This window comes from Acartia tonsa, chromosome 13, assembly GCF_053477335.1.
Source record: "Acartia tonsa isolate MP-2025a chromosome 13, ASM5347733v1, whole genome shotgun sequence".
In the NCBI taxonomy this organism is placed as follows: Eukaryota; Metazoa; Arthropoda; class Copepoda; order Calanoida; family Acartiidae; genus Acartia; species Acartia tonsa.
In genome coordinates this window covers 14,476,500-14,502,488 of record NC_137272.1, presented here as the reverse complement: position 1 = coordinate 14,502,488, position 25,989 = coordinate 14,476,500, and the positions used below count along the sequence as shown (strand labels likewise).

At 32.0% G+C, this 25,989-nt stretch overlaps 1 protein-coding gene across 1 annotated transcript in view; it reads right to left on the bottom strand.

Annotated features, from left to right (window-relative positions):
- Positions 1–25,989, bottom strand: part of LOC145335167 (uncharacterized) — a 63,710-nt gene that overhangs the window by 31,692 nt on the left and 6,029 nt on the right. Inside the window, exon 6 of the mRNA XM_080180897.1 lies at positions 22,607–22,680. Within this exon, the coding sequence (XP_080037023.1) occupies positions 22,607–22,680 (74 nt within the window). The remainder of the gene's footprint in view (positions 1–22,606; positions 22,681–25,989) is intronic.

The following is a 25,989-nucleotide window of genomic DNA, read 5'->3' as shown; positions in this document are numbered from 1 at the left end:
CTTTAATATTGAAATTTCCATCAAGATCAATAAAAATCTTTCAAAATTTTCATTGTACTAAAAATAATTTTTCTTGCAGGGTTTCTTTTAGAAAAGTAGCCTCCACTGTTAATAAAGGTCATGTCTACAGCACTTGGCCCCCTGGCCTGCCTAGCCAAGGGCGCTTGGTCCCCTAGCCTATAACCTAACCTAACCTAACAAATGTATGGAATAAAAAAATATAAAATTAGAAGTTAATGTACATTAAACATAACCTAACCTAACATATATATTAAGGGATATAAGTTTTCCGGAATTTTGATGTAGGGAGTAGATTTAAAATCTGCATCAAATTTTAAGGATTTTTTATAAAATTCGTTTTTTGTAAAATTCTTTATCTAAAAGCGGAAATACATTTTAAGTTAATTAATTTTGACCAATAGGATAGGTGGATTTTAAACTACCTGCTCTCTAATTGGTTGAATATTTTTATTCCATATATATTAAGAGATATAAGTTTTCCAGAATCGTAATGTAGGGAGTAGATTTGAAATCTGCATCAAATTTTAAGGATTTTTTATAAAATTCGTTTTTTGTAAAATTCTTTATCTAAAAGCGGAAATACATTTTAAGTTAATTAATTTTGACCTATAGGATAGGTGGATTTTAAACTACCTGCGCTCTAATTGGTTGAATGATGTACGACATCCAATCAGAGCGCAGATTTTTTAAATCCACCAATCACGGATGCCAAAATTAATTAACTTAATTTGTATTTCCGCTTTTAGATAAAGAATTATACAAAAAACGAATTTTATAAAAAATCCTTAAAATTTGATGCAGATTTCAAATCCACTCCCTACATTACAATTCCGGAAAACTTATATCTCTTAATATATATGGAATAAAAATATATAAAATTAGAAGTTAATGTACATTAAACATTCATTCATAGGTTAGGTTAGGTTATAGGCTAGGGGATGGAGCGCCTGCAACTAGGCAGGCCAGTGGGCCGAGCACTGCAGCAATGACCTTTATTATAAGTGGAGGCTACTTTCCTGGAGGTCAACCCGTAACCATAGCTCAACATGTAGTGCACTTGCTCATCATTGGGGAGGTGATAGGTTCATATCTTGGCCTAAACCCCGTGTCATAACTTAAGGCATTAAAATGGTTTCTACTTCTACTACATCAGGTGCATGACATTATTATTTAGAGTAGGAGGAATGCCTTGGCCTAAAACAGGCGCAACTTATTACCTTGTAGGACTTCTCAGACAATCAAAGGGTTGGTTGACTGATGGGTGAATGAACACTTTACACCAAACTCATAAGTGGAGTTTGTTGCAAGGTGCATGGAGAGGTTCAGAACTTAAAGCAACACCAAGTCTCCTACAGTCTTAACTCTTACTTTCCCTAGAGGCTACTTTGTCCGGAGGCTACTTTGTCCAAGATCAGATTGCAGTCATACCAATGACAATTCTATTGTAAATTAGTTAAATAAATTAACGTCTGAAACATCCAGCATAGAAGAATTTTCGGGGTCCCTTTTGTGGCAAACCACATAAGTGGCGTTTTGCCATATTTTCACAGTAGCTTTTATAGGTTATGTTAGGTTGTTCCCCCACAAGGTTAGGCAATTGGCCCCACAAGGAATAGAAAGAGGAGAAAAGTTGCAGTGAAAATACAACAAAATTTCACGAAAGAGAATTTTCTTCCACAATTTCTATTTAACTATTGACTGATTGAATACAAGCTTGTGATTGGATTTTTTTTATATAAAAATGTATAAAAATCAATCTGCATTTGTCCTATCCCTCCAACAATAAGTTTTATGTTGGCCTATATTTTATGTTACAACACATACATGGTACTTAAAACTTATGTTGTTGTTGTGTAATAAAAAGCATTCACTTAAGCAAAGATAACAAATGAAATTATGAAACTAATCAGGGATCTAAATAGATAAGACACATTCCTTAATATGACATGCTAAAGTACCCCTTCTGTAGATTAAAATTAGTAGTTAAAATGTTTATACACTCAACTCAAAAAACCCTTAAAATTCAGAATAAAATGAACAAAACCAATCAATTTGGTGGTGCCTTAGGACCTCTAAAAATCTGTCCAATTTAACCCTCAAAAATAAAATCCTTAAAAAAAATATTGGCAAACTTTGTGTGCTTTTTTACTTTCACTTTCAAGTTTTTGTACCACCACCCAAAAACAAAAGACTATATAGTTCCACCAGCTTAAAACAGTTCTAAACCATGATAAAAATGGTTTGCAATGGCCCTTAAACCCATTAGTGACGAACAGGTTTTTAAAGCCCGGTTACAGAAAATCGTAAAAATAACCGGTTCCCAGTTTCTCAATTGCATCATTCTCAGTATGAATCCCCCCTCTACTACCCTGGTTTTCATTTCCCCCTGGAGCAGGCAGTTTTGCTTACTTCCATTTGCCGGTATAGCTCAACAAAATTTGAAAACAAAGAAAAACAAGGTGATTTCAAAATACCCCTCCTAACTTTTTTGTTTATGAAGTAAAGTTGCTGATTTTTTTTGTGAAATCTAAAGTTTATTGGTAAGTGCATCCATTTGTGAATTTGTTTTATTCAAATCATTATTTTATATATGATTTTTTTATTGTTTTTTTACGTTCTATATAGGCTGGCTCGACTTGGTTAAAAAAGCCCGCTAGTTTTATTACCCTGCTTGGCTCGGTTATAATCACCCGGTTTTAACTTTTCAACCATTAGATATGAAAGTTTTAAAACAATGTATAAAAAAATATTTAAATCAAAATTAATTGTCTAGCTTCCATAAATAGATAAATCAACTCAATAACCAATAAATAAGCTTGGATGCCCTTGTGATTAATTATTACTCCTCATTATACTTCACTTCAAATGATATAAGCAACATTTACTATAAATGACTGAGGATTTATTTACTCTACCCACTTTTAACTCACAAGTCAGACCAAATTGTTGTAGATTGCTGACAAGTAAGAATTTTATATTTATGTGGCTGATCAGTGATTTACCACAAAGATGACACAATAAATAACATTTTACTTTTTTTTGCCTACTTACACAGGAAGACATTACTAGGGATATTTATGAACATCAACACATAATTGAGCTTTTGTACTTGTGTGGCATGGCGCGTCATTTGATGAAAAAAAAAAATTGTTACTTATATCTGCCACTAACGCCGTAATTGTGCGTCTTACGTAGATTCTACAGATAACAACTTTTGTAGGGCGCTTTAAGTTCTTGAAAAAAGTATTTCTAGGTCAAGTCCTTAAAATAACTCCCAAGACTACTTTTATGGGTTGAAAAGTTTCGAAACGCGTTTACGCCGCTCAAAATTGCCGCTATTGCCGTAAAGGAGCATTGTAGGCAGGTGACACAGAATTTAACTTTGGTCAGGCTTGGTCAGTTCTACAATATTGTATTTAAAGATGACGCCCGTAAAACGACTCCATCCATGAGTTTTGTTAGCACTAAAAGTGTAAATGTACATTTAGCATTCAATGCGATGGTTGCATTAGTTTGTTTGTATATGCGTGTTTGTGTGTGTGTGTGTGTGTGTAGGAGTGTGTGTTACGCCACTGTGTGCGGGTCAGATCTTCAGTTTGGTTATACCTGCCTGAAGTGAAACATTGAGCGAGTGTTAAAGTTAAAAGTTATATCCTTAAAATCCTTAATTCAAAGCCTTGTATGTGAAAGCAAATTAATATTATTGATTTATTATGTTGACAATGCTGTAAACATTTTAAAATTCAAATATTAAATGAGATTGTTTGAGTTTTATTATGTTAATAATGCAATGTTGATAAAATCACACTTTAAAGAAATAAACCATAACAAACAAAGAAAAATACAAATATACTTGTTGCAAACTTCTTGTGTATATATAAGGTAGGGGTATATATAGGTCTAGTAAAATACTTTTCCGTATAGCTTTGAAACCGATTAATATCCGCTGGATTAAAAGCGGTTCTATGTCATATTGAAAAATCATTTATCGTATTGTATTATATCCGGTTTTCTAAGCATTGTTTTAAAAAATATTTTTATTCTTACAATTGTACATTTTTAAATCCACGGAAAGCTGCTTAGTGTTTATAATACGATGCTATAAATAACTATTTCAGTGTGGCTACGAATCTAATTTTTCCCTCTTGATTAATTAGGTTTTTAGTCATACAGAAAAAAAATTATCCAATTATAAAATGGGACCCCTTTTGTAGATAAAATAAGCAGTGGAAAAGTTTGGATACTGCCTGTTTGTACAATTAATAATTTTAATCTACAACAGGGGATATTTTATTTTCAGTATGGCTTTGAAACCGATTAATATCCGCGGGATTAGAACCGGTTCAAAGCCATACTGGAAAAATGTGTAATGTAGACAATTTTATTTGAATATTAAAATGAAAAAAACCCACAATAATAATGCTAAATTTGTAAGCTCAGGACTTCGGCCCCTCAGGGTTAACAAAACTGGAATTAATATTTGGATTTACTATCCGCGGAATGCAGTCTATTTGTAATTTAACGCTACACACACACATACAAAGAAAACTGGTTTTAATTTTATGATTTTTAATTTAATATTCATATGATATTATTGTAAACGATTTGGTTGTAAGGAAGGAAATAGGCGGAGTCAAAATATAAGGCTGGAGTTTGGTTAAAAGAAATAAAGTAAAGGAAATGGGATGGGGACAAAAATCTACTCATTTGTGTACTATTTGAAATTTAAAACATTGGAAAGAAATTATATCTAACATATTTTACATAAAATTACAAAAAATCTTTAGCATTTAGAATACCACCTCCCTTAAAAAAGATTAGTACAAGGGTTAGGTTTATCTTTAAATGTGTCCACTCGTATTCACAAACTTTAAGTTTGATTGTAATGAATTTAAAATAACAACCATTTAAAACAAGTAAGGTCGTCCAATGGGGGGAGGGGGTAAAGGGGTGATTACGAATTTGGGGGTGCAAAAATATTTTTCATTTTACCCCCCCCATGTAAAATTTACCCCTACCTTGGGGGTGCTGCAGGTACCTCTAACCATTTAGGAGGGTGTAAACACCCCCCCCCCCCAAAACGACAAATTACCCCCCCCCCCTTAAAAATTTTCACCCCCCCAAATTAAAAAGCATAGACACCCCTGAAAACAAGTTTTGGTTTTTAACCTTAGGTTAGGGTTTGGTTTTGCTTATGACCATCTGACTTTTGGATTGTTTATATTTATATTTCCACAGATAGAGACAAACATTTTAATAACTAAAATGTTAACTTTCAATGTACATTACACATTATGATCTAGTTTGTAAATCTTCGAGTCTTTGCCCAACTACACTTTATATCTAGATATTTTAAAAATGGTTCATGCTGCTGCTATGTCAGGTGCGTGTCTTAAAGCTATTCTAGGCTGTCCTACTGTAAAAAGCAGTAAGGTTTTTTTTATCTCTGTCTTAAGATTTTAAAAGGAACACAGTAATAGTGTCTGACTGATTATGACGTAACAAAAAAAAAATTAGCCAATGAGAGGCCACTATAAATTTTACCATTGGTCAATAACGGCCTCTCATTGGCTAAATTTTTTTGTTACGTCATAATCAGTCAGACACTATTACTGTGTTCTTTTAAAAGCAACCGAACCGATTGAGTTCTTTGTTATATGGAAGCTTCACATTTTATTTTTTTGAGGATGGTTTTATGCTATTTTGTTCCCTTCCCTACCACTTTATATTCCGAGATACCAAGCTCCCAAATGTTAAGTGCTGCCGCTAGTCAAGTAATTATTAGAGAAACAGAAATTTGTTGTTTACGTTCTTATGAAATAATTGAATTCTTACACTTTACGGCAATATTTTTTTCATTAATCTTTCCCTACTCCACTTAGATTTTTGTTATGAAAATAAACCACACTGAGATCTACGCATTTAATAAGGAATAGTTATTTATCGCATTGTATTACAGCTTTCTGCGGATATTAGAATGAGAATGAGATTTACATAATTTTTAGTTTGACTGAGAACCAGTTCTAATCCAGCGGATATTTTTCGGTTTCGAAGCTATACGGGAAAATGGATTATCAATTTTTAAAAGCAAAGCTTTTCTATAATTGGGGTCCTTCCGATCGTTGGTACGTCAATATTGGTTCTTTTCGTTTAGACTTATTAGAGTTTTTCTATCGATCTAAAACTATGCACTATGACACTATAATCAAGTCCCAAAAATATAACTATGTCTTTAAACAGTATCATGCTCATTTCAGAGCTTCGATTCTATGGGTTTTTTCTTTGATATTTATCAGGGATCTAATGGGATAAGACAATAGCCGATAAATTGATGTACATAAATTTTGATAATTATAGAGTTTTAGTTGGTTTCAAACTTGCTGTGCCCAAACTTCAATCAATTCAATTAATGATATTATTCCATAACAGGAGTAATTTTATTTGTCAGCATTGTCTAATCTCTTAAGATATCTGAATTATACCTTACCACTTAATGGCAGGATTCTCCTTTGATTTTTAAGTCATCATCTAGAGTTGTTAACCGAAAAAATATATATAAAAACGTAATTATGAAACTTTGGGGACTAGTGTAATAAACAGCCCAATGTCCCATCCCTCCATGAAAAAACTCGTTTATTGGTTAGCTCAAAAACTTTGGGTACTTCTATTAAATTTTGATTGTTTGGTTTTAAAATAGGAGTTTTGACTAATAATTTATTTATTTCTTATCATTAACTGATAATTTCTCGTCCATTGCCTTATTCCTTTAGATTCCTGGTTAAAATGAAAATTTAGTTTGAAGAAAAAACAAGGAAAATACACCTATAAAAGAATTAAAAAATATAAATATTGACGCTTTTGCTTGAAGTACCATTGTGAGCACTGAATTTTGGGTCCGGTTAGGTAAGATTGTATAAGGAGGCGAGGGTGTGGGGTGGGGGGGGGGGGGGTGTTGCCATAATTACACTGGTACCCAAAGTTTTATAACAATATAACTACTTTTCAACATAAAATACTATTACCCTTATGTATCCTTATAATAAAGTAACAGGATGTGTGTTTGTCTGTGTGTTTGTCTCTACCGAAGGATCTCGCCAACAACTGAACCGATCGGGTTCTCCTTTACAGGGTAGCTTTTCATAGGTCCCAGGAAAGTTTATAACTATTTTGGGGGAGGGTACAACCACCCTCCCAAGAGAAATCGCCCCTAGAAAAGAATTACCTACCCCCCCCCCCCAAAAAAAAAAACTAAATTAAAAAAATAGGTTTTGGATTTAAACTCCCCCTTCCTCAAGTGCCCCCAGAGGCCTCTAGGGGGCGTAGCCGCTATCCTATTATATAAAGTAATAAGCGTTTTTTGTCTGTACCAAAGGATCTTGCTAACCGCTGAACTGATATTGTTCTCCTTTACAGTGAAGCTTCTTATAGGTCCTGGGAAGGTTTTGAACTATTTTTGGGGAGGGTGTCTTCATCCCCCTCCCTCCCGAAAATATTTTCAAAAAATTTTTGAAACTGAATTTTAAATTGGATGAGATCGACGTTCCCCCTACTTCCTAAGTGCCTCTAGAGGCTTCTAGGGACTTAGCAGCTAGTATTGTATAAAGTAATAATTTTTTTTCTTCTGAATCTTAAGTTCTAAAAAACTACTAAACCGATTGAGTTCTCTATTTCGGGTAAGCTTTACATCAGTCAACAAATGAAATACTGTATTTATAATACTTTAGGTACCAGTGTAATCAAGAGTCCAATGTCCCCTAACTCTCTGGTAAAGGCTATTACATCGTTTTTAATATAAACATGACATTACAAGATTAATCTAAGACATGTTGGCCCTGAAGGTCCCAAGCCCAGAGCTAACAAAATTTTTATTTAGCTTTCTCTTACTAAATTAGATAAATTTGAATCTTTTATGACAAACTTGTTAAGACATTATTTTCTAATAAAGTTGACCTTTTATTTGCTTTTGACACTTTTTATTTTTAGGTTTTTGATATTTTAAAATATAACTAGCGGCTGCGCCCATAGCATCTAAGGGCTATGTATTCAAAGGTTTTAAAAAATAGGTTAAAACCATTTTGAAGTCTTGAATTAGAATCGCGGGACCATGTTATAAGCATCTTTATAAATATGTCCTAACAATGTAAGATGTCCTGGAGCAGTATCATGCTTATTCAGTTATGCCACTCTTATACAATTGTTAATGTTCATTTCAGAGCTTCGATTTTATGGATGTTGACATCCTTGTTTCTCTGATATTTATCAGGGATCTAAATGGATAAGACAATGGCCGATAAATTTAAATACATCCACATTGATGGTAAACATAATTACCCATTCTGTAGATTACAATTAGGGTTGGAAAGTGAAACGTTTGAACACTAAAGATAATAATGATAGATTATTGAATTTTGATTAGTTAAGTTTTCAAACTTGTTTGTAAAAAGGGAATTTTTATCAAAATATCGTCCATTGTCTTAGTCTTTAAGATTCCTAGTTAAAACAAAAATTTAGTTTAAAGTAAAAACAAGAAATATAAATCCATAACTGCAATGCTCTAAAACAAAATATTGGCGCTTTCACTCGAAGTACCTTGATGAGCACTGAAACCTTCAATTTTGGGTCAGGTTAGGATAGGTTGTATAAGGAGAAGGGGGGTGGCATTTTTCTTGAAACGTTTTTAATTTGAGGCACATCTTTGAGCAAATAAAATAAAGTTTTCAACGCATTATTCTAAAAATATTTTTACTCTTACAATTATACATTTTAAAATCCACGGAAAGCTGTTTAGTGTATATAATATGATGCTATAAATAACTATTTTAGTGTGGCTACAAATCTAAGTTTTTCTCTTGATTTAATAGGTTTTGAGTCAAAATGAAAAAAAAAATATTATATTGTAGAAAAACAGAAATTTACTTGCGCGATAACTGTTTACAATATTCACAATTACAATTATTAAACGGGACCACTTTTGTAGATTAAAATAATTGGTGTAAAAGTTTGAACACTGCCTTTTTGTAGACACACCATACCCAGGGATGTAGGGATCATTGAGCAGCAAATTACATTTTTACCCAAGGAGGGAGGGTACATTGGACTATATTTTCAAAGGTACCCAAAGTTTTATTACCATCCTCGCCTATATTTAGCATACAAACTTTGGGTACTTTTATTTAATTTTGATTGGTTGGTTCCAGACAAGTATTGCCCAATCAATGATTTTAATCTACAATAGGGGTTATTTTATTTTCAGTATGGCTTTGAAACCTATTTATATCCGCAGGATTAGAACTGGTTCAAAGCCATACTAGACAATTTTATATGAATATTAAAATGAAAAAACATAACATCAATACCAGATTTGTAAGCCCAGGACTTCGGCCCCTCAGAGTTAACAAAACCGTAATTAATCTTTTAAATTTACTATCCGCGGAATGCTGTCTATAATACGATGCAATAAATAACTATTATCATCATTGGGGATGTATTTCAATTAAACATTCATTGTCTTATCCCAATTAAAATTGTAACTTTCACTCAGGATACCTTGTTGAGCACTAAATCCTAAAACCTTTGAAAGAAGGTGTATCAACTTTTTTTTTTATAGCTAGCCGGTTCTTTTAGTAAGTAGTAGATGTAAAATTTTTCATAGAATTCAGATATGCAATCGTTTTTTTTGTAGACCTCTTATTTTTTAAGTAATTTAAGTTTAAAAAAAAAAGATTAAGTCGATTTTAAGGTACTAAAACGCAACAAAAAAAAAAGGAAGAAAATGTCCATTATGTACAAAAATAGTAAGATCTTTAATTTGACACCTTACTTTTTGAATTTTGTCAGGTAATTATTAAAAAAAATTGATTTTTTTAAACCCATGAGAATAAAAACTTTGAACTTAATTTTATCATTTCACAGGTAAAAAAATATGGGTTAATATATACCTTTAGAATCAGAAAAATATTACGAATCCATTGTAAGCAAAATTGAAAAAAAGGTAAAAAAATAAAAAATAAACAAATGGCCAATTATATTTTTTGTTTAGGCAACACTTACGTCTTCCCTTTTTTACCCCCTCTTTACCCCCTTCCCATTTTTATACTCAATTCAAGAATTAAGACATTGCCTGTATAATATAATATGATATTTTCATATAATTCCTTTTATTGTAGTTTATATACTATATTGTAAACTTTTTATTTCAATTTTGCTTAGAATGGATTTGTAATACTTTTCTCATTCTAACAGTATATATAATGCCTATTTCTTATGCCTGGGGAATGAAAAAAATAAGTTCAAAGTTTTTTTTTCTCGTGGGTTTAAAAAAATCGATTTTTTCAATAATTACCTGACAGAATTGAAAAAGTAAGGTGTCAAATTAAAGATCTTACTATTTTTGTTCATAATGGCCATTTTCTTTTTTATTTTTTTGCATTTTAGTACCTTAAAATCGACTTAATTTTTTTTTTTTTAAACTTAAATTACTTAAAAAATAAGAGGTCTACAAAAAAACCGATTGCATATCTGAATTCTATGAAAAATTTTACATCTACTTCTTACTAAAAGAACCGGCTAGCTATAAAAAAAAAGTTGATACACCTTCTTTAAAGGACAACTCTAACATGCCTAAATTAACGAAAAGGTATTGACAGACATACAGACGTAAACAGATGGACAGACAGACAGACGGAGAGACAGATAGACAAATGGGCAGATCGACGGAAAGACAGACAGACAAACTGATGAACAGACAGACGGACATATACTTTTAAGAATATTTTGAGTGTTAATTAAAATTATGCATTAAATTAAATTAAAATAGGCACGTCAGAATTTTTCTATCAATTTCAAAATTTGTATGGTGATTCTTGTGGTTGATAGGTAGACTTCAGAAATTGTAGGAACTCTATAATTTTTACCTGAATGTCCGTACGTCCATTCTAAACAGCTAATTTTTGTGTTATATAATTTTTTGATTGATCTGATTTATGAAAAATTGATTCCTAGGACAACAAAGTATGATTTTGTAAGCGTAGCATCTATAAAAATGTAAGTATGTCCTTAAACATTATTCTGTATCTAAGCAGTTTTTCAACAAATTTAATCAAAATTTTGTTTCATCTTTTAAACATTTATATTCTGATTATTTAGTTCTGACACTCTAAAAGTGTTAATGTTCATTTATCACACCTTTTCAGAGCTTCGCTTTTATGGATGTTGTCATCCTTGTTTACCTATTTTGACCCCACCCTTTTAAATTTTTTTATGAGCAAATCATTTTGTTTTTTAAATTTCCTTGTTTTAAATTAGTAAATGGGTTAATGTTTGGCTTTATTTCTTAAAATGTTTTTAATATGCATTTGTTTGAGCAAACAAGGAGGGAGGTTTGTGATTAATAGTTTGAGTATGTGGAATGTCTTGGTTTATAACAGGTGCAACTCATTACCATGCAGTTAGGACCTCTAGACAAAATTCGTGCAATTAAAGATTTGGCTATCTATTTGGTGTTACCTTACTTAATTTTTACCCAAAGTGTCACCGAGCCCCTAGAGGTAATACTGGTATAAGGACAAGTATGACATAAAAATTTTTTCTGGTGGTTCATGTGTATTTTTAGAGAAAATTACTTTTTCTAGTCATAGCGGTCAGACTGCTCCTTAGCCGCTTTTTAGCGGCCAGCCGCTAAATATTAAAACAGCTGTAGAGCGGCCAATTTTGCAGCTAGGATGACCAAATTTTAGGAAGAACTTTTAATTTTTCATAACAAAAAAAATACTTTTTCTAATCATCGCCAAAAAACAGCAAATAACGGAAACCGCCATTTTCAGCGGTAAAACAGCGGTTGGCGACGCCAATTAATATTTTTATCTGTTTATTGTTGCTCGAGGATTTACCAAAAAAATTTATAGGTCTCTAGCTGTAATATAAGCCACGATATTCATGATATATGTTTTTAGTAAAAGCCGGACAAAAAACGGTCATAAAGTCGGTCAGGGAGCGGTCAAATGGTCATAACACCACTTTTCTCAGAAGGTCATTGATATCTAAGTATTCACCAAAAAAATTTTAGGTTTTGCTTATACACAAAAGTCATAATGTAGAAATTAAGATTTATTTAAAATTTTTTCTTAATTTGGTGCCACCTAACCAACTTTGACTGGATGCCACGACCGACACAGACCAGATATCCTTATAAGATCAACTATTGCCAACGTATAATTACAAAACTTAAATAGTCATGAAGTCACAACTCTCTATCTTACCTACAAAAAAAATGACATTGAAATAACTAGAGGGGGGGGGGGGTCAATATGACTCCCCCCCCCCCCCCCCCCAATCTGTAAGGGTTAACAAGGACATTAGTAACGCAACATTATTCCTTCTAATGTTAACAAGGACAGTTATATACATATGTAAAACAACAACATTATACTATACTAATTTAAAACAAGGATAAGTATATCCATAAGTAGGGCAGCAACATTAAACTATTTAACAAAGTATCCTCATTCCTCTCCCCCTCTGTTTTTTAAAAACTTTCTGAATATAATTGATTCTTACACAAATAATTTTTTTTTATTACTCCCTTATCATTTCTATGGCATTGGGGTACCCAAAAATATAGGTACCCTAAAGTTTTTCTGTGTGTGTGTGTTTTTGTTATGCAGCAAATGCTACAATAATATTTATAATTCAGTACCAAATTTTGCCCTGGATTGTTGGGCTTGTTTTTATCCCCCAAAACACTAAAAATGTAAGTTCTGAGCTTATTTTTAAAGATATCAATCTGATTTTTTTAAAGAAAACTTTTTTAACATAACTTAACTAATTAACCATTACAGATTTCATTTCGGGACTTCCTTTCTAGAGGCTAGTGGAGCAAAAGACCCCCTCTAAAACTATGAATATGAGTTCTGAGCTTATTTTTAGTAGCAAAGCTATTCTATAATTAGTAGTGAAGCTACTCTATTATTTGCAATGGGTATCTGTCTGTCCGTCCATCTGTCCATCTGTCAGAGACAGAAAGGGTGAAACATGATTTTTTCAACTCCTATAAAAGATACAGAGCTGAAATTTTTAGGGATAATTATGGTAATAATCTTCATATTTTCATTAGGTTTCATTAAGTTTTGCAAATTGTTTGGGGTGCTAGATTGATTCTTACATTTTTAAGGACTTTCAAGCTTTTTTTTGAAAGGAATGGTAATTTCCATTTCAGGTTGTAAATCTTTTTTATTCCCAAAACTTTTAACCTTGGAACTAAAATTTGTGGGTATAAATAATCCCAACAATAGAAAAATGCTTTTAACTCTAAAAACTTAATTTTTTCATCACAATGTGTATAATAAGGGAAAAATTCCGACATTTATTTGGCCCCCTTTTCAACATATCTCTTTAGATCTCTGGTAAATTATGCTTTTGAAAATCAAAACTCATTTTGATGAAATTTTATTTTGTTGATATCTTTTTTGTTAATAAAGTTAGGATCATGAAAATATCATTAACCTTACAAGACTCAAAAAAATACTTTCAACTTAAAAATTATTTTAACTTTTTACTTAAAACTTATATAAGTTACTTTTTCTTAAGTTACTTTTTCAAAATTTAGGCTCTTTCTAAAATTTTTTTCTTGTGTGGAAATGTTAAGAGATCAAGAACATATGCTACTTTTTTTGATACACTAAGTAATATGGTCTGTAAACCCTAAAAAATACTTTTTGTGTGTCATGCTGTATTACATAGAAGCTCCACAATGATGTCTTAGTTTCTAAATGCCAAATTTCATTGGGGGTGGGGGTTATCATACCTGTACATCCCTCCCCCCTTAGACATCAGTGCACTTCATTGCTTGTTTTTATATATAATAGCTTTAAATTTTTTTTTGAATAAAAGTCTAATCCCAAATGACAAATACTATATTAGATATTTTACTATTATTTATTTATTCTAAATGTTAATAATAATTCATGAATATTTATTGTAAATATTAAAGAAACATATGTTAGAAAGAGTAGTTTTGTGTATTTCATATCAATATTAAATATATTTTATTTTTAGTAATTTTTTTTCAGGAGTTTACTTCATTGGAGAACAGAGTTGATAAGTCAATCAAAATATCATTAGAGTACATTAGAATCACTCCAAAGACAGATTGTCTCAGTCTGTGGTTAGAGTGGTTTTGCTGGAACTTTATAACACAACTTTAAATCAGAAACAGAAGATTGATTATGCAGAAAACTAGTGAATTTGATTTAAACATCTAATTTGTATAAATTTAAAACAAATTTTCATCAGTCATTTTTTAAACATGAAAAGAATATAAAATTGTTGAATGTATTGTAATACTGTATAATATCATGTAGTTTAATGTAATTTGACTTACAAAGTTTTTTTTTTACATTAATTATAGGTTCAATTTTGCCAATTTTCATCGTGAAAGTAGGAAATAAATCACAAAAATGACTTGTTTAAGTAAGGATTTTGTAGCAAAAATGGAAGATTTAAGTAAGAAATTAATCTCAAAAATGGCTTGTTTAAGTAAGAATTTTGTAACAAAAATGGAATATATAAGTGGGAGATTAATCACAAGAATGGCTTGTTTGAGTAAGAATTTTGTAGCCAAAATGGAAGAAAAAAATAGGAATTTAATCACAAAAATGGCTTGTTTAAGTAAGGATTTTGTAACAAAAATGGAAGATATAAGTAGGAAGTTAATCACAAAAATGGCTTATTTAAGCAAGGATTTTGCAACCAAAATGGATGATCTAAGTAAGTAATCAACCCCAAAAATGGCTTATTTAAGTAAGGGTTTTGCAACAAAAATGGATGATTTAAGTAAGCAATCAACCCCAAAAATGGCTCAATTAAGTAAGGATTTTGCAACAAAAATGGATGATTTAAGTAATTAATCAACCCCAAAAATGGCTTATTTAAGTAAGGATTTTGTAGCAAAAATGGATGATTTAAGTAAGCAATCAACCCCAAAAATGGCTTATTTAAGAAAGGATTTTGCAACAAAAATGGATGATTTAAGTAAGTAATCAACCTCAAAAATGGCTTATTTAAGTAAGGGTTTTGCAACAAAAATGGATGATTTAAGTAAGCAATCAACCCCAAAAATGGCTTAATTAAGTAAGGGTTTTGCAACAAAAATGGATGATTTAAGTAAGCAATCAACCCCAAAAATGGCTTAATTAAGTAAGGATTTTGCAACAAAAATGGATGATTTAAGTAAGTAATCAACCCCAAAAATGGCTTATTTAAGTAAGGATTTTGTAGCAAAAATGGATGATTTTAGTAAGCAATCAACCCCAAAAATATCCTATTTAAGTAAGGATTTTGCAACAAAAATGGATGATTTAAGTAAGTAATCAACCCCAAAAATGGCTTATTTAAGTAAGGGTTTTGGAACAAAAATGGATGATTTAAGTAAGTAATCAACCCCAAAAATGGCTTATTTAAGTAAGGATTTTGTAGCAAAAATGGATGATTTAAGTAAGCAATCAACCCCAAAAATGGCTTATTTAAGTAAGGATTTTGCAACAAAAATGGATGATTTAAGTAAGTAATCAACCCCAAAAATAACTTATTTAAGTAAGGGTTTTGCAGCAAAAATGGAGGATTTAAGTAAGCAATCAACCCCAAAAATGGCTTGTTTAAGTAAGGATTTTGTAGCAAAAATGGAAGATATAAGTAGGACATTAATCACAAAAATGGCTTGTTTAAGTAAGGATTTTGTAGCAAAAATGGAAGATATAAGTAAGCAATCAACTACAAATATAGCCTAAATGGCTGAGAAGGGATTAAATTTTGAGGAAAAATAATCCGGATTAAAATCTTAATCTGTAAGACATTTACGTCAAAAGCGTCCGATTTGGCTGATTCTTATCAGCCACCCTTATTTTTGGGGATTTTTAGGGGTTTATAGGGCAATAATAGTTCTTCAAGTAAGCAATTAACCTACGAAAATGGCTCGTTAGTCCGACATGTCCGATTTAAGTAAGCCACTTTTGTTGTAAAGTGCGGACTTTCTCGATGTGAGCACGTCCTACTTAAATCTGACAAAAATGCTTATATAAGCACAAAAAAAGGTAAATTGCTGAGACAGAGATTACTAGGGTATAATTCTCTTTGTCTGACCGTCCGTCTGTCAGTTCACAATGCTCTGGGGGATATATGAGAAGCAGCCTATAGTACCTTAAAAAATGACGTCATACAATACAAATGACCAATGATAGGCCAGTTTACATTTTACCATTGGTCAAAAAAAAGGATACTGGTCTATCATTGGTCATTTGTATTGCAATTGTTGTAATTCTAATTTAGGGACTCTAAGCTGCTTCGAAATATGATTTTCTTGTCTGCTATTTAAGATAGATAGGATAGATTTATTGTTTAAGAAAGAGTCCCAATATCAATGAGCATCCAATTTGATTGGTCCGTAGGTCTGTCAGTCAGGCTGTTCTTGATGAACATTTGCTCTTTAAATCCAGGGAGGAAGGGGACATTGGGCTATTTATTTCACTAGTCCCCAAAGTTTTATGATAGTGTTTTCCTAATAGTTGGCTAATAACTTTGTGGACTTGTTGAATTTTGATTGGTCCAAGCATTTTATTTACTTAATGTAATCTACAGAAGGGGTAAGTTTGTGTATCATCATTGTGATGTATATAAATTTATCGGCCATTGTCTTATCTCTTTATATCCCTATTTTAAATCCACATTTTCGTATTTCTATCAATGATTTTTTTATGTGCATCACTCCCTAAGAATGTTGTCATCCTTGTTCTTTTTATTTTCCTCAGTACATACCTACTACATACGTAATGGTAATTTTTTTCTAATCTTTTTTCCTGCAATTAAGTAACCTGACCATTTATCTATTGATAGACTATCTATTTATCTACATTTTTTTTATCTATTTATCTAATATTTTTCTATCTATCTATCTCTCTATATATCATTGTATGTGACTATATCAATACATTTATCTATCTATCATTAATTTCTTTAATATATGCAAACATAGAAAATTAATAATATTGTCTGCTATTTATACTATCTTTAATACAAAGTAGCTTGATGTCTGTCTGTCTGTCTGTCCGCCCGTCCGTCTGAAGCTTAAGATCTCGGTAACCACAGAACTGATCGGATTCTACTCTTCAGGGAATATTCCTACTGGTCCTGTGGTGGTTTTAGGCTATTTTCTTGGAACACCCCCAACCCCCCCAAAAATAAAAAAATCCCCCCCCCATTTTTTTTTTGCAGAAGATTTCCTTGGTCCTTTTTTATGCAGAAGATTTCTTTGGTCCTATTACGAATTTCGCCTAAATTTTTTTTTATCACCTCTTCGGGCAAAGCCCCTAGAGGCTAGGGGCGAAGCCGCCAGTCTATAATACAAAGTAGAACGATGTCTGTTTGTCTGTCTGTTTGTAGCGAAGGATCTCGCTAACCGCTGAACCGATCGGGTTCTCCTTTACAGGGTAGCTTCTCATAGGTCCCGAGAAAGTTTATAACTATTTTCTTTGAGGGTGGGACACCCCCACCCCCCCCAAAAAAATGAAAAATCGCCTCCCTCAAAAAAAAAAATTTCTTTAGATTTTTCTTTTAAATCTAAAAAACGAAAAATTGGTTTGATTAAACCTCTTGGGGCAAAGCCCCTAGAGGCTATGGGCGAAGCCGCTGGTCCTTTTAATAAAGTAACAGGATGTCTTTCTGTATGTTTGTAACAAAGGATCTCGCTTACTGCTAAACAGTTATGTTTCTCCTTTACAGGGTAGCTTCTCATAGGTCCTGGAAAGGTTTATAAATATTTTGGGGGAGGGTATCCTCCCAAAAGAAATCGCCCCTAGAAAAAAATTACCCCCAAAAATTTTTTAATGCAAAGTAGAAAAAAAATTAGCAGTGCATTTTATTGTTTTAGTCGCTCTATTTCCTTTAAGTGCTTATTCAAAATCATGTTACTCTTGATTATCATTAAAATTAATTTGGTTTTTTTTTGTACTAACTATAAAATTAACTTTACTTGTTTTATCAATGGACAATCATGTTAAATTTAGCTACCTAACTATTTATCTAAAGGTATCTGTGGTCAAAGCTTGAATGAAGCTGAAAGTTTGAAACATATATGCATCAGGGAGGAAGGGTGCAATGGGTTTCACCAGCCTACAAAGTTTATAATAACGTTTTCTCGTATTCATTCGAATCCGGTGGATAGGAACCGGTTCTCATCCATACGAAAAAACTATGACTAGCATCGTAATATATCCAGCTTTCTACGAATATAGAAATGTACAATCATAAGATTAAAACTAGTTTTTTACCTCGTGCCTTTGGCACCTCGGGGCTACAAAAAACTGGTTTTAATCTTAAAATTGTATCCGCGGAAAACTGTTTATAATACGATGCGAGAAATAACTATTATATTCGTTGGCTTAACAACTTTGGGGACCCTAATATCGGCAATTGTCTTATCCGTTAAACAACACAACAACAAACAAGAATATTATTAAAAATCAATTATTCTATCCCTTAAATCTGTGGAGGAAACCACACAAGTAAAGTTAGATAGGTAAACTTTATATAGAACTACATACTTACTGAATCAGAGAGAGAGGGGACAATGGGCTGTTTATTACACTAGTTTCCAAAGTCTCATAATAATTTTCTCATTCGTTGCCTTAAATACTTAGGGCTTCAGTGAATTTTGATTGGTTGGTCCATAACTTACGTGTTCAAATGTTTCAACTACTTATTTTAATCTGCAAAAGGGGTAATTTTGTGTATCATCATTGGGGATGTGTATTAATTTATCGGTCATTGTGTTATCTCTTTATAACCCTGATACTTAATAAACAAACAAACAAATGCAAGGGATAAGGCTTAAAAAAACAAGGACGATAACATCCATAAAACATTAAGCTCTAAGACCAAAGTTAAAACACACCAACATCAACACGCGTAGAGTATCAGAACACATAACAGAATAAAGAAAACCCTAACTCAAGCAGTCTAAAAAATTAATATAAGTATTGACTTATTGTTGAAGCACTACTTATGTATCTACTTTTCCTTATTCAAAGCGAAGCTTTTCTATTATTTAGGTCGGCCCGTCCGTCTGTCCGATTTAAAACTTTGTATAATGATTCATTGAACACAGTAATAGTGTCTGACTGATTATGACGTAACAAAAAAAATAGCCAATGAGAGGCGGTTATTGACCAATATGGTAAAATTTATAGTGGCCTCTCATTGGCTAATTTTTTTTGTTACGTCATAATCAGACAGACACTATTACTGTGCAGTTCTGATTCATTTAAGGAAAAAGGTACGATTTAGTAAGGATAATAATTCTATAATCGTTACAAAAAAAAAGTTCATATGTTCATCTAAATTTTTTTTTACTTTTTATCTTATTTTTGAAATACTGATTCCTATTTCAACAAGGTACAATGCTCTAAACAGTATCATTTATTTAAGCAGGGTTTTGCAACACATTTACTTACAATTTTTTATTTATATTCTGTTTATTTAATTCTGACACTCTGCAAGTGTTAATGTTCGTTTGTCCTACCGTTACAGAGCTTCGCTTTTATGGATGTTGTCATCCTTGTTTATGCTTCTATTATTAGCCTATATTAATAAGGAAAATTGGCTTCTATTCATAATTTACTTTTGGGACTTTCTCTTAAAGTGCTCATCGGACACTGAAATCACCCCCTCCCCACTATTTTTGAATAATATAAGATAAAGGGGATTGAATTTTTTTCATCACTCTATGGCCTAACCCATACGGGGTTACTCACTGCTCAATTAAACCTAAACTGACCTAAAGTTATCAACAAACAAAATAAAGAGCGGTCGGGTTTAGCGCTCGACTAGGAGTTTTGAGGAAAACCGCTTTTCTTTCCATACCACTTTATACCAATTACAGAAATCAATATCAATACAATAAACAGACAAAAGCAAAGCTATTCTTCATTTATGTTTTGTCCGTCCGTAAGTCTGTTTGTCTATTTACAAATGTAAGCGTTCTATCAATTATGAATCTTTTATGAAGATTCCTTAAATGATAAGGTAAATGTTTAAGCATTGCTTTGATATGGCATTATTGATTTGATATAGGACATTAATGTACAAAGAGCGTATTTTTTTGCATAATTGCGTAAAGTTATGTTCAAGTTTCATGTCAAGCGCTCTTATCAAGGTCAAGTTGTTCTTAATTGTGACCAATTGCATAGTATGATTAAACGCATAATTAAGAACAATTTGACCTAATAAGCACATTTGACTGTAAGCTTTACAGAGGATCTTTAAATCATTTTAGTGGTGAGCCAGATCGGGGTGAGCCAACTTTCCACCAATGAGAGCACAGCATTTTATGAAATGCCGCGCTGTGATTGGCTGAAATTCGGCGCACCCCGATCTGGCTCACCACTAAAATGATTTAAAGATCCAGCTCAGAATTATGCGAAAAAATGACGCTCTTTATAAAAGCGTACCTTCTATAGAATTGTAAGATGTTAATCTTGAAATTCAAGAAACTTTGGTGATTTCCCACAAAGTACATGTAAATCACTAAATCCTCCCTCCTATTTTTGATACAAATTAAAGAGGAAGTATTTTTTTCCAATGCCTACAGGAATCTCTAACCCTAATGGGCTTATGCCTACGGTACCCTAACCCTGGAGGGTAGATTATGTGTTTCTGCCAGTTTAATTTTATCCCTGGGTATAAATTTTGCCTTTGGGGAGGGTAAGAAAATTAATGAACGTTTGACAATTTGAATTAACATCCCCTTCTATTTTAGTTTCAAGAAAATAAAGCAAAGAAAATTTATTTCTGGGGATCATTTTTTTCTAAAAGAGCGATACCTTCCTTGAAAATATTTATAATTCTTTAAAAGAATCACAATAGTAAGGAGAACCATATATGTTCAGAGGTGAAAAAAATCCTACGCTACACACTATGTAAAAACCTTCATATTACACATTAATATTAACAAATGTAGAAAAGATTTTAATATTCTGAGCTCATTAATTTTTAATATATTGCATATAAAAATAGAGATTAAAGATCTATCTCTCTATCAATCTAGTCAACAATCTATCTATTTAAATGATAAATTACTTGTTTGTCTGTCTGTCTATCTATCGATCTATCTATCTATCTATCTATCTATCTATCTATCTATCTATCTATATATCTATCTATCTATCTATCTATCTATCTATCTATCTATCTATCTATCTATCTATCTATCTATCTATCTATCTATCTATCTATCTATCTATCTTTCTATCTATCTATCTATCTATCTATCTATCTATCTATCTATCTATCTATCTATCTATCTATCTATCTATCTTTCTATCTATCTATCTATCTATCTATCTATCTATCTATCTATCTATCTATCTATCTATCTATCTATCTATCTATCTATCTATCTATCTATCTATCTATCTATCTATCTATCTATCTATCTATCTATCTATCTATCTTTCTATCTATCTATCTATCTATCTATCTATCTATCTATCTATCTATCTATCTTTCTATCTATCTATCTATCTATCTATCTATCTATCTATCTATCTATCTATCTATCTATCTATCTATCTATCTATCTATCTATCAATCTATCTATCTATCTATCTATCTATCTATCTATCTATCTATCTATCTATCTATCTATCTATCTATCTTTCTATCTATCTTTCTATCTATCTATCTATCTATCTATCTATCTATCTATCTATCTATCTATCTATCTATCTATCTATCTATCTATCTATCTATCTATCTATCTATCTATCTATCTATCTATCTATCTATCAATCTATCTATCTATCTATCTATCTATCTATCTATCTATCTATCTATCTATCTATCTATCTATCTATCTATCTATCTATCTATCTATCTATCTATCTATCTATCTATCTATCTATCTATCTATCTATCTATCTATCTATCTATATATAGTATATCTATTAGGTTGTGAAAGCTCTGGAATCTGGTACAGGCTTTCATATGCGTCCATACCTAACTATCTATCTAAATATCTACCTGTAGTGGCAGGCAAGGTTGTGGTTAGGGTTGGGCCGGATATCCGGTGTGGCCGGATATCCGGCCGGATATCCGGCCATTTTCAATATCCGGCCGGATACCGGATATTGAAACTATCCGGCCGGATATCCGGCTCTATACTTTTTTATACTTTACACCAAAAATCTCTGCTTTTTAAAATTTTAAATGGCTATAATTTTCTTATTATTGAAGCTAGAAGAACATTTTTTCTGAATAAGTTTAACTTTATGTAAATTTATATAAGATTTCTGAAGAAATTTTTTTTTTACTACTTTAATATCTGGTAATTTGGCCGGTTATCCGGCCGGATATCCGGTAATTTGGCCGGATAACCGGATATTTGCCGGATATCCGGCGTTGGCCGGATATCCGGCCGGTTACCGGATATCCGGCATTTGAAATCAGCCGGATATCCGGTATCCGGTATCCGGCCAAAAAAGTATCCGGCCCAACCCTAGTTGTGGTATCTCTGGATTCTGGTATCTATCTATCTGCATACCTGAAGTGTCAAGCTAGGTTGTGGAAGCTCTGGTATCTGGTACAGGCTTTCATAAGCGTCCATACTTTTCTTTCCTAAAACAAGGATAACAACATCCATAAAAGCAAATCACTGAAATCAAACGAACGTGAACATTTGTAGAATGTAGACTGTAGAATAAGTAGAACAAAACTGTATATAAGCTTGATGAAAATTTAGATACAAAATTTTGTTTAAGGACATACTTGCATTTTGGGACGTAATTATAGAGACGACTTGCTTAATAATATTGAATCTAGTTGTCCTAGGAATCATTGTTCTACAAATCAGATTTATCGGATTATTATATCATACAAAATTGTTGTCGAAAAAGCTATAAAAAATCTAATGACATATTTTTATAGAGTCACAGCGGAAATACGGACATACTATAGTTATAGAGTAGCCGTGCTACTTAATAAAGGTATATACAATTATAAAACCTTCAATTGTCAGTTCCTTATATGTAAATAGGATATAAGATTCTGAAAGTAACTCGTTATAATAATCGATATATATAATAACTTGGATGTTGCGCCATATTTTCATGTACTCTACTATGTGTGTGATATTTCTCAGCTGGCTAAATAACAACAATACCCCCCATCCAATTAACCAATAAATGAGGTCCTTATGAGCAACCTAAATTAAAGGCAAATTTTCTCCTGCCAAAATATCCACGTATTCTATATCCATTGTTTTAATTGAATCATTATATTCCAACTTTATTGCATTAAACATAAGTTGTCATGGATTATATGCAAACTATCAAATGTCGTTTTAATGCTGTCATTGTGGTATTATATTAAAGTGGCCAGGAATAACATATTATCGAAATAACATTATTTGTTACTTCCCTCCAATGCATTATTTTTTAAATAAATTAAAAATATATGAAGGATCCTAGCCCCAGCGGGGCTACCCAATGCCTCATATAGTAATAAACTATCAAACGAAAACCCACCTCCCCTTAATTTAAAATAAAAGTGGAGGGGTTTTAGGGCTCGAAGAGGCACATTGAGTAAAATTACCCATGACTACAATCGTCCAAAAGGAGAGAGAGGAGAATGGGAATTAATAACACTAGTCTCCGAAGTTTTAAAATAACGTTTCTTATTTGATGGCTTGGCACCTTTGAGGACTTTAGTGAATTTTTATTTGTTGTTGAAACGTTGAAACACTTAACTTGATTAACCAACAAATCAAAATTCACTAAGTAATCAAGAGAAGGGGTAATTATGTGTATCATCATTGTTGTTTTACATTAATTTATTGGCCATTTTCTAATCCCTTTATGTCCCTGAAAATCTCAGAATCTTTTCCCCTCTCCCAAAAGATGCAATTTGTCTTAATCCAGGTTTTTATAACAAGTTTATATCTTAAAAGCTCTACAGAGACAGAGGGAACAATGGGCTGTTTATTACACTAGTCCCCAAAGTTTTATAAGTTTTAAAAACTTTGGGATATTAGTGAATTCTGATTGCTTCATTAAGCTGAGTGTTCAAACGTTCCTACCAATAATTTTAATCTACAGAAGGGGTAATTTAGCTAATAATAATTAGGGAGCTATTGGAATTTATCGGCTATTGTCTTATCCCTTTATTTCCCTGCAAGCTTTAGCTCTATTCTTTAAAAAATTTTATTAATCTTAAGGGATAAGACTATGGGCGATAAATTGATTTACAAAATGATAAACAAAATTGTCCATACTGTAGACTAAAACTGTCAGTTGAAATATTTGGACCAACTAATTAAAATTTTGAAGAAGTACCAAAAGTTTTGAACGAATGGAATTACATCATGGTTATAAATTCTAGATACCAGTGTAATTTACAGTTCAATGTCCCCTCCTTCAATAAAAATTCCAAGTAGTGTCTGTTTTCACAAAACACAAGTATTTTTTTTAATGCGTTCCTAACATCTAGGTAGGGGGACAAAGTCAATAAAAAATCAGCCATGTGACGTCATAAAAATGAGGGATTATCCATCTCTTTTTTAGAGATTTTCTTCCCCACTTCTCCTCTGATCTCACTCATGTTTATGACGTAGTATGGCTTATTTTGAGTCGCTTTGTCAAGCTACGCATTTGGTTCTTATTTTAAAAGTTAATTTAATTGGTTCAACTTGGGTTGGGGTAACTTAATGGAAAAACTAAAAATCTCGTGGCTTCGTCCCTGGCATTTAGGGGGTCTGTATTCTTATGGGTAAGCCAGATAGCCTAGAACCAACCAAAGTCTTAAATCTGATCTACGTGTTCTTCATTCAGTTCATTAGCTTCTAAGTCTTCAGCTTCAGACCAGAAAGAATCCTATTTTATATAATAGAATACTAAAAGTACGACTAAGGTAAAAAGGATCAAACTTAAATGAACCCTCACCGTCTCAATATATGTTTTATAACACAAAATTCTTTGATGCACTATAGAACTTTCCAGGAAATTAGGTATAGCCAACAACTGAAAAAAAACTAAAATAATATTTAGGGGTAAAAAAGGGTGGTCTTTGCTACGAAGTGTTGCCCACCAAATTCACGAGAAAATCTGTTGAAATTACCAAATATTTTTAAAGAATTAAACCAGTTGTTGGTTATAGCTAAGAATTGTTACAGAATAGGGATAGATAATGAAATAATGGATATTTTGTCATATAGATTTAAAAAAAAAAAAAAAAAAATCTTTTGGCGGTTTCCCTCTAAGTGCAAAGAACCGCACAGAAACCCCCCTTGTTACAATTTTAGTTTTTCTTCAGTTTATTCATTGCTTTATGTCAGGCTAGGATAGGTTAGGTTATATTAGATACTAGGTAGCCCCAAAGGGTTAGGGCACTAAGTTCAAAAAACCCCTCTCTCATTTTTAATTTATTTTTTTAACAAGTGAAGGAGAGGTTTCAAAGCTCGATAGGCACTACGTAGTCTTATTAATTGGCTTAAATTATCTAGATACTTTTATTAAATCTTAATTGGTTCGTTCAAACTAACAGTGTCCGAACATTGAAACAGATTTATTGTGCATTGTCTTATCCCTTAAAATCCCTGGATATCGTTCGTGAAGAAAGTCGCTCAAAAACTCAGCATGTGACGTCATAAAAATGAGGGATTCTCCATCTCTTTTTTAGGGATTTTCTTTCCCACTTCTCCTTTCATCTCCCTATATGGATATCACTATGAAATTGTTTATGGATCTTAAGGTACAATAAAATGATATACACCCCCAAAATAAAAATGAATAAAATTACTTACTGTTTAGATCAAATTATTGGTTGAAAAGTTTGGACGCTATTAGTAAGGAACCAATCAAATTCATTAAAAATAACAAAAGTTTTTGATCCAACAAATGGGATACGGTGGTTATAAAACTTTGGGTACCA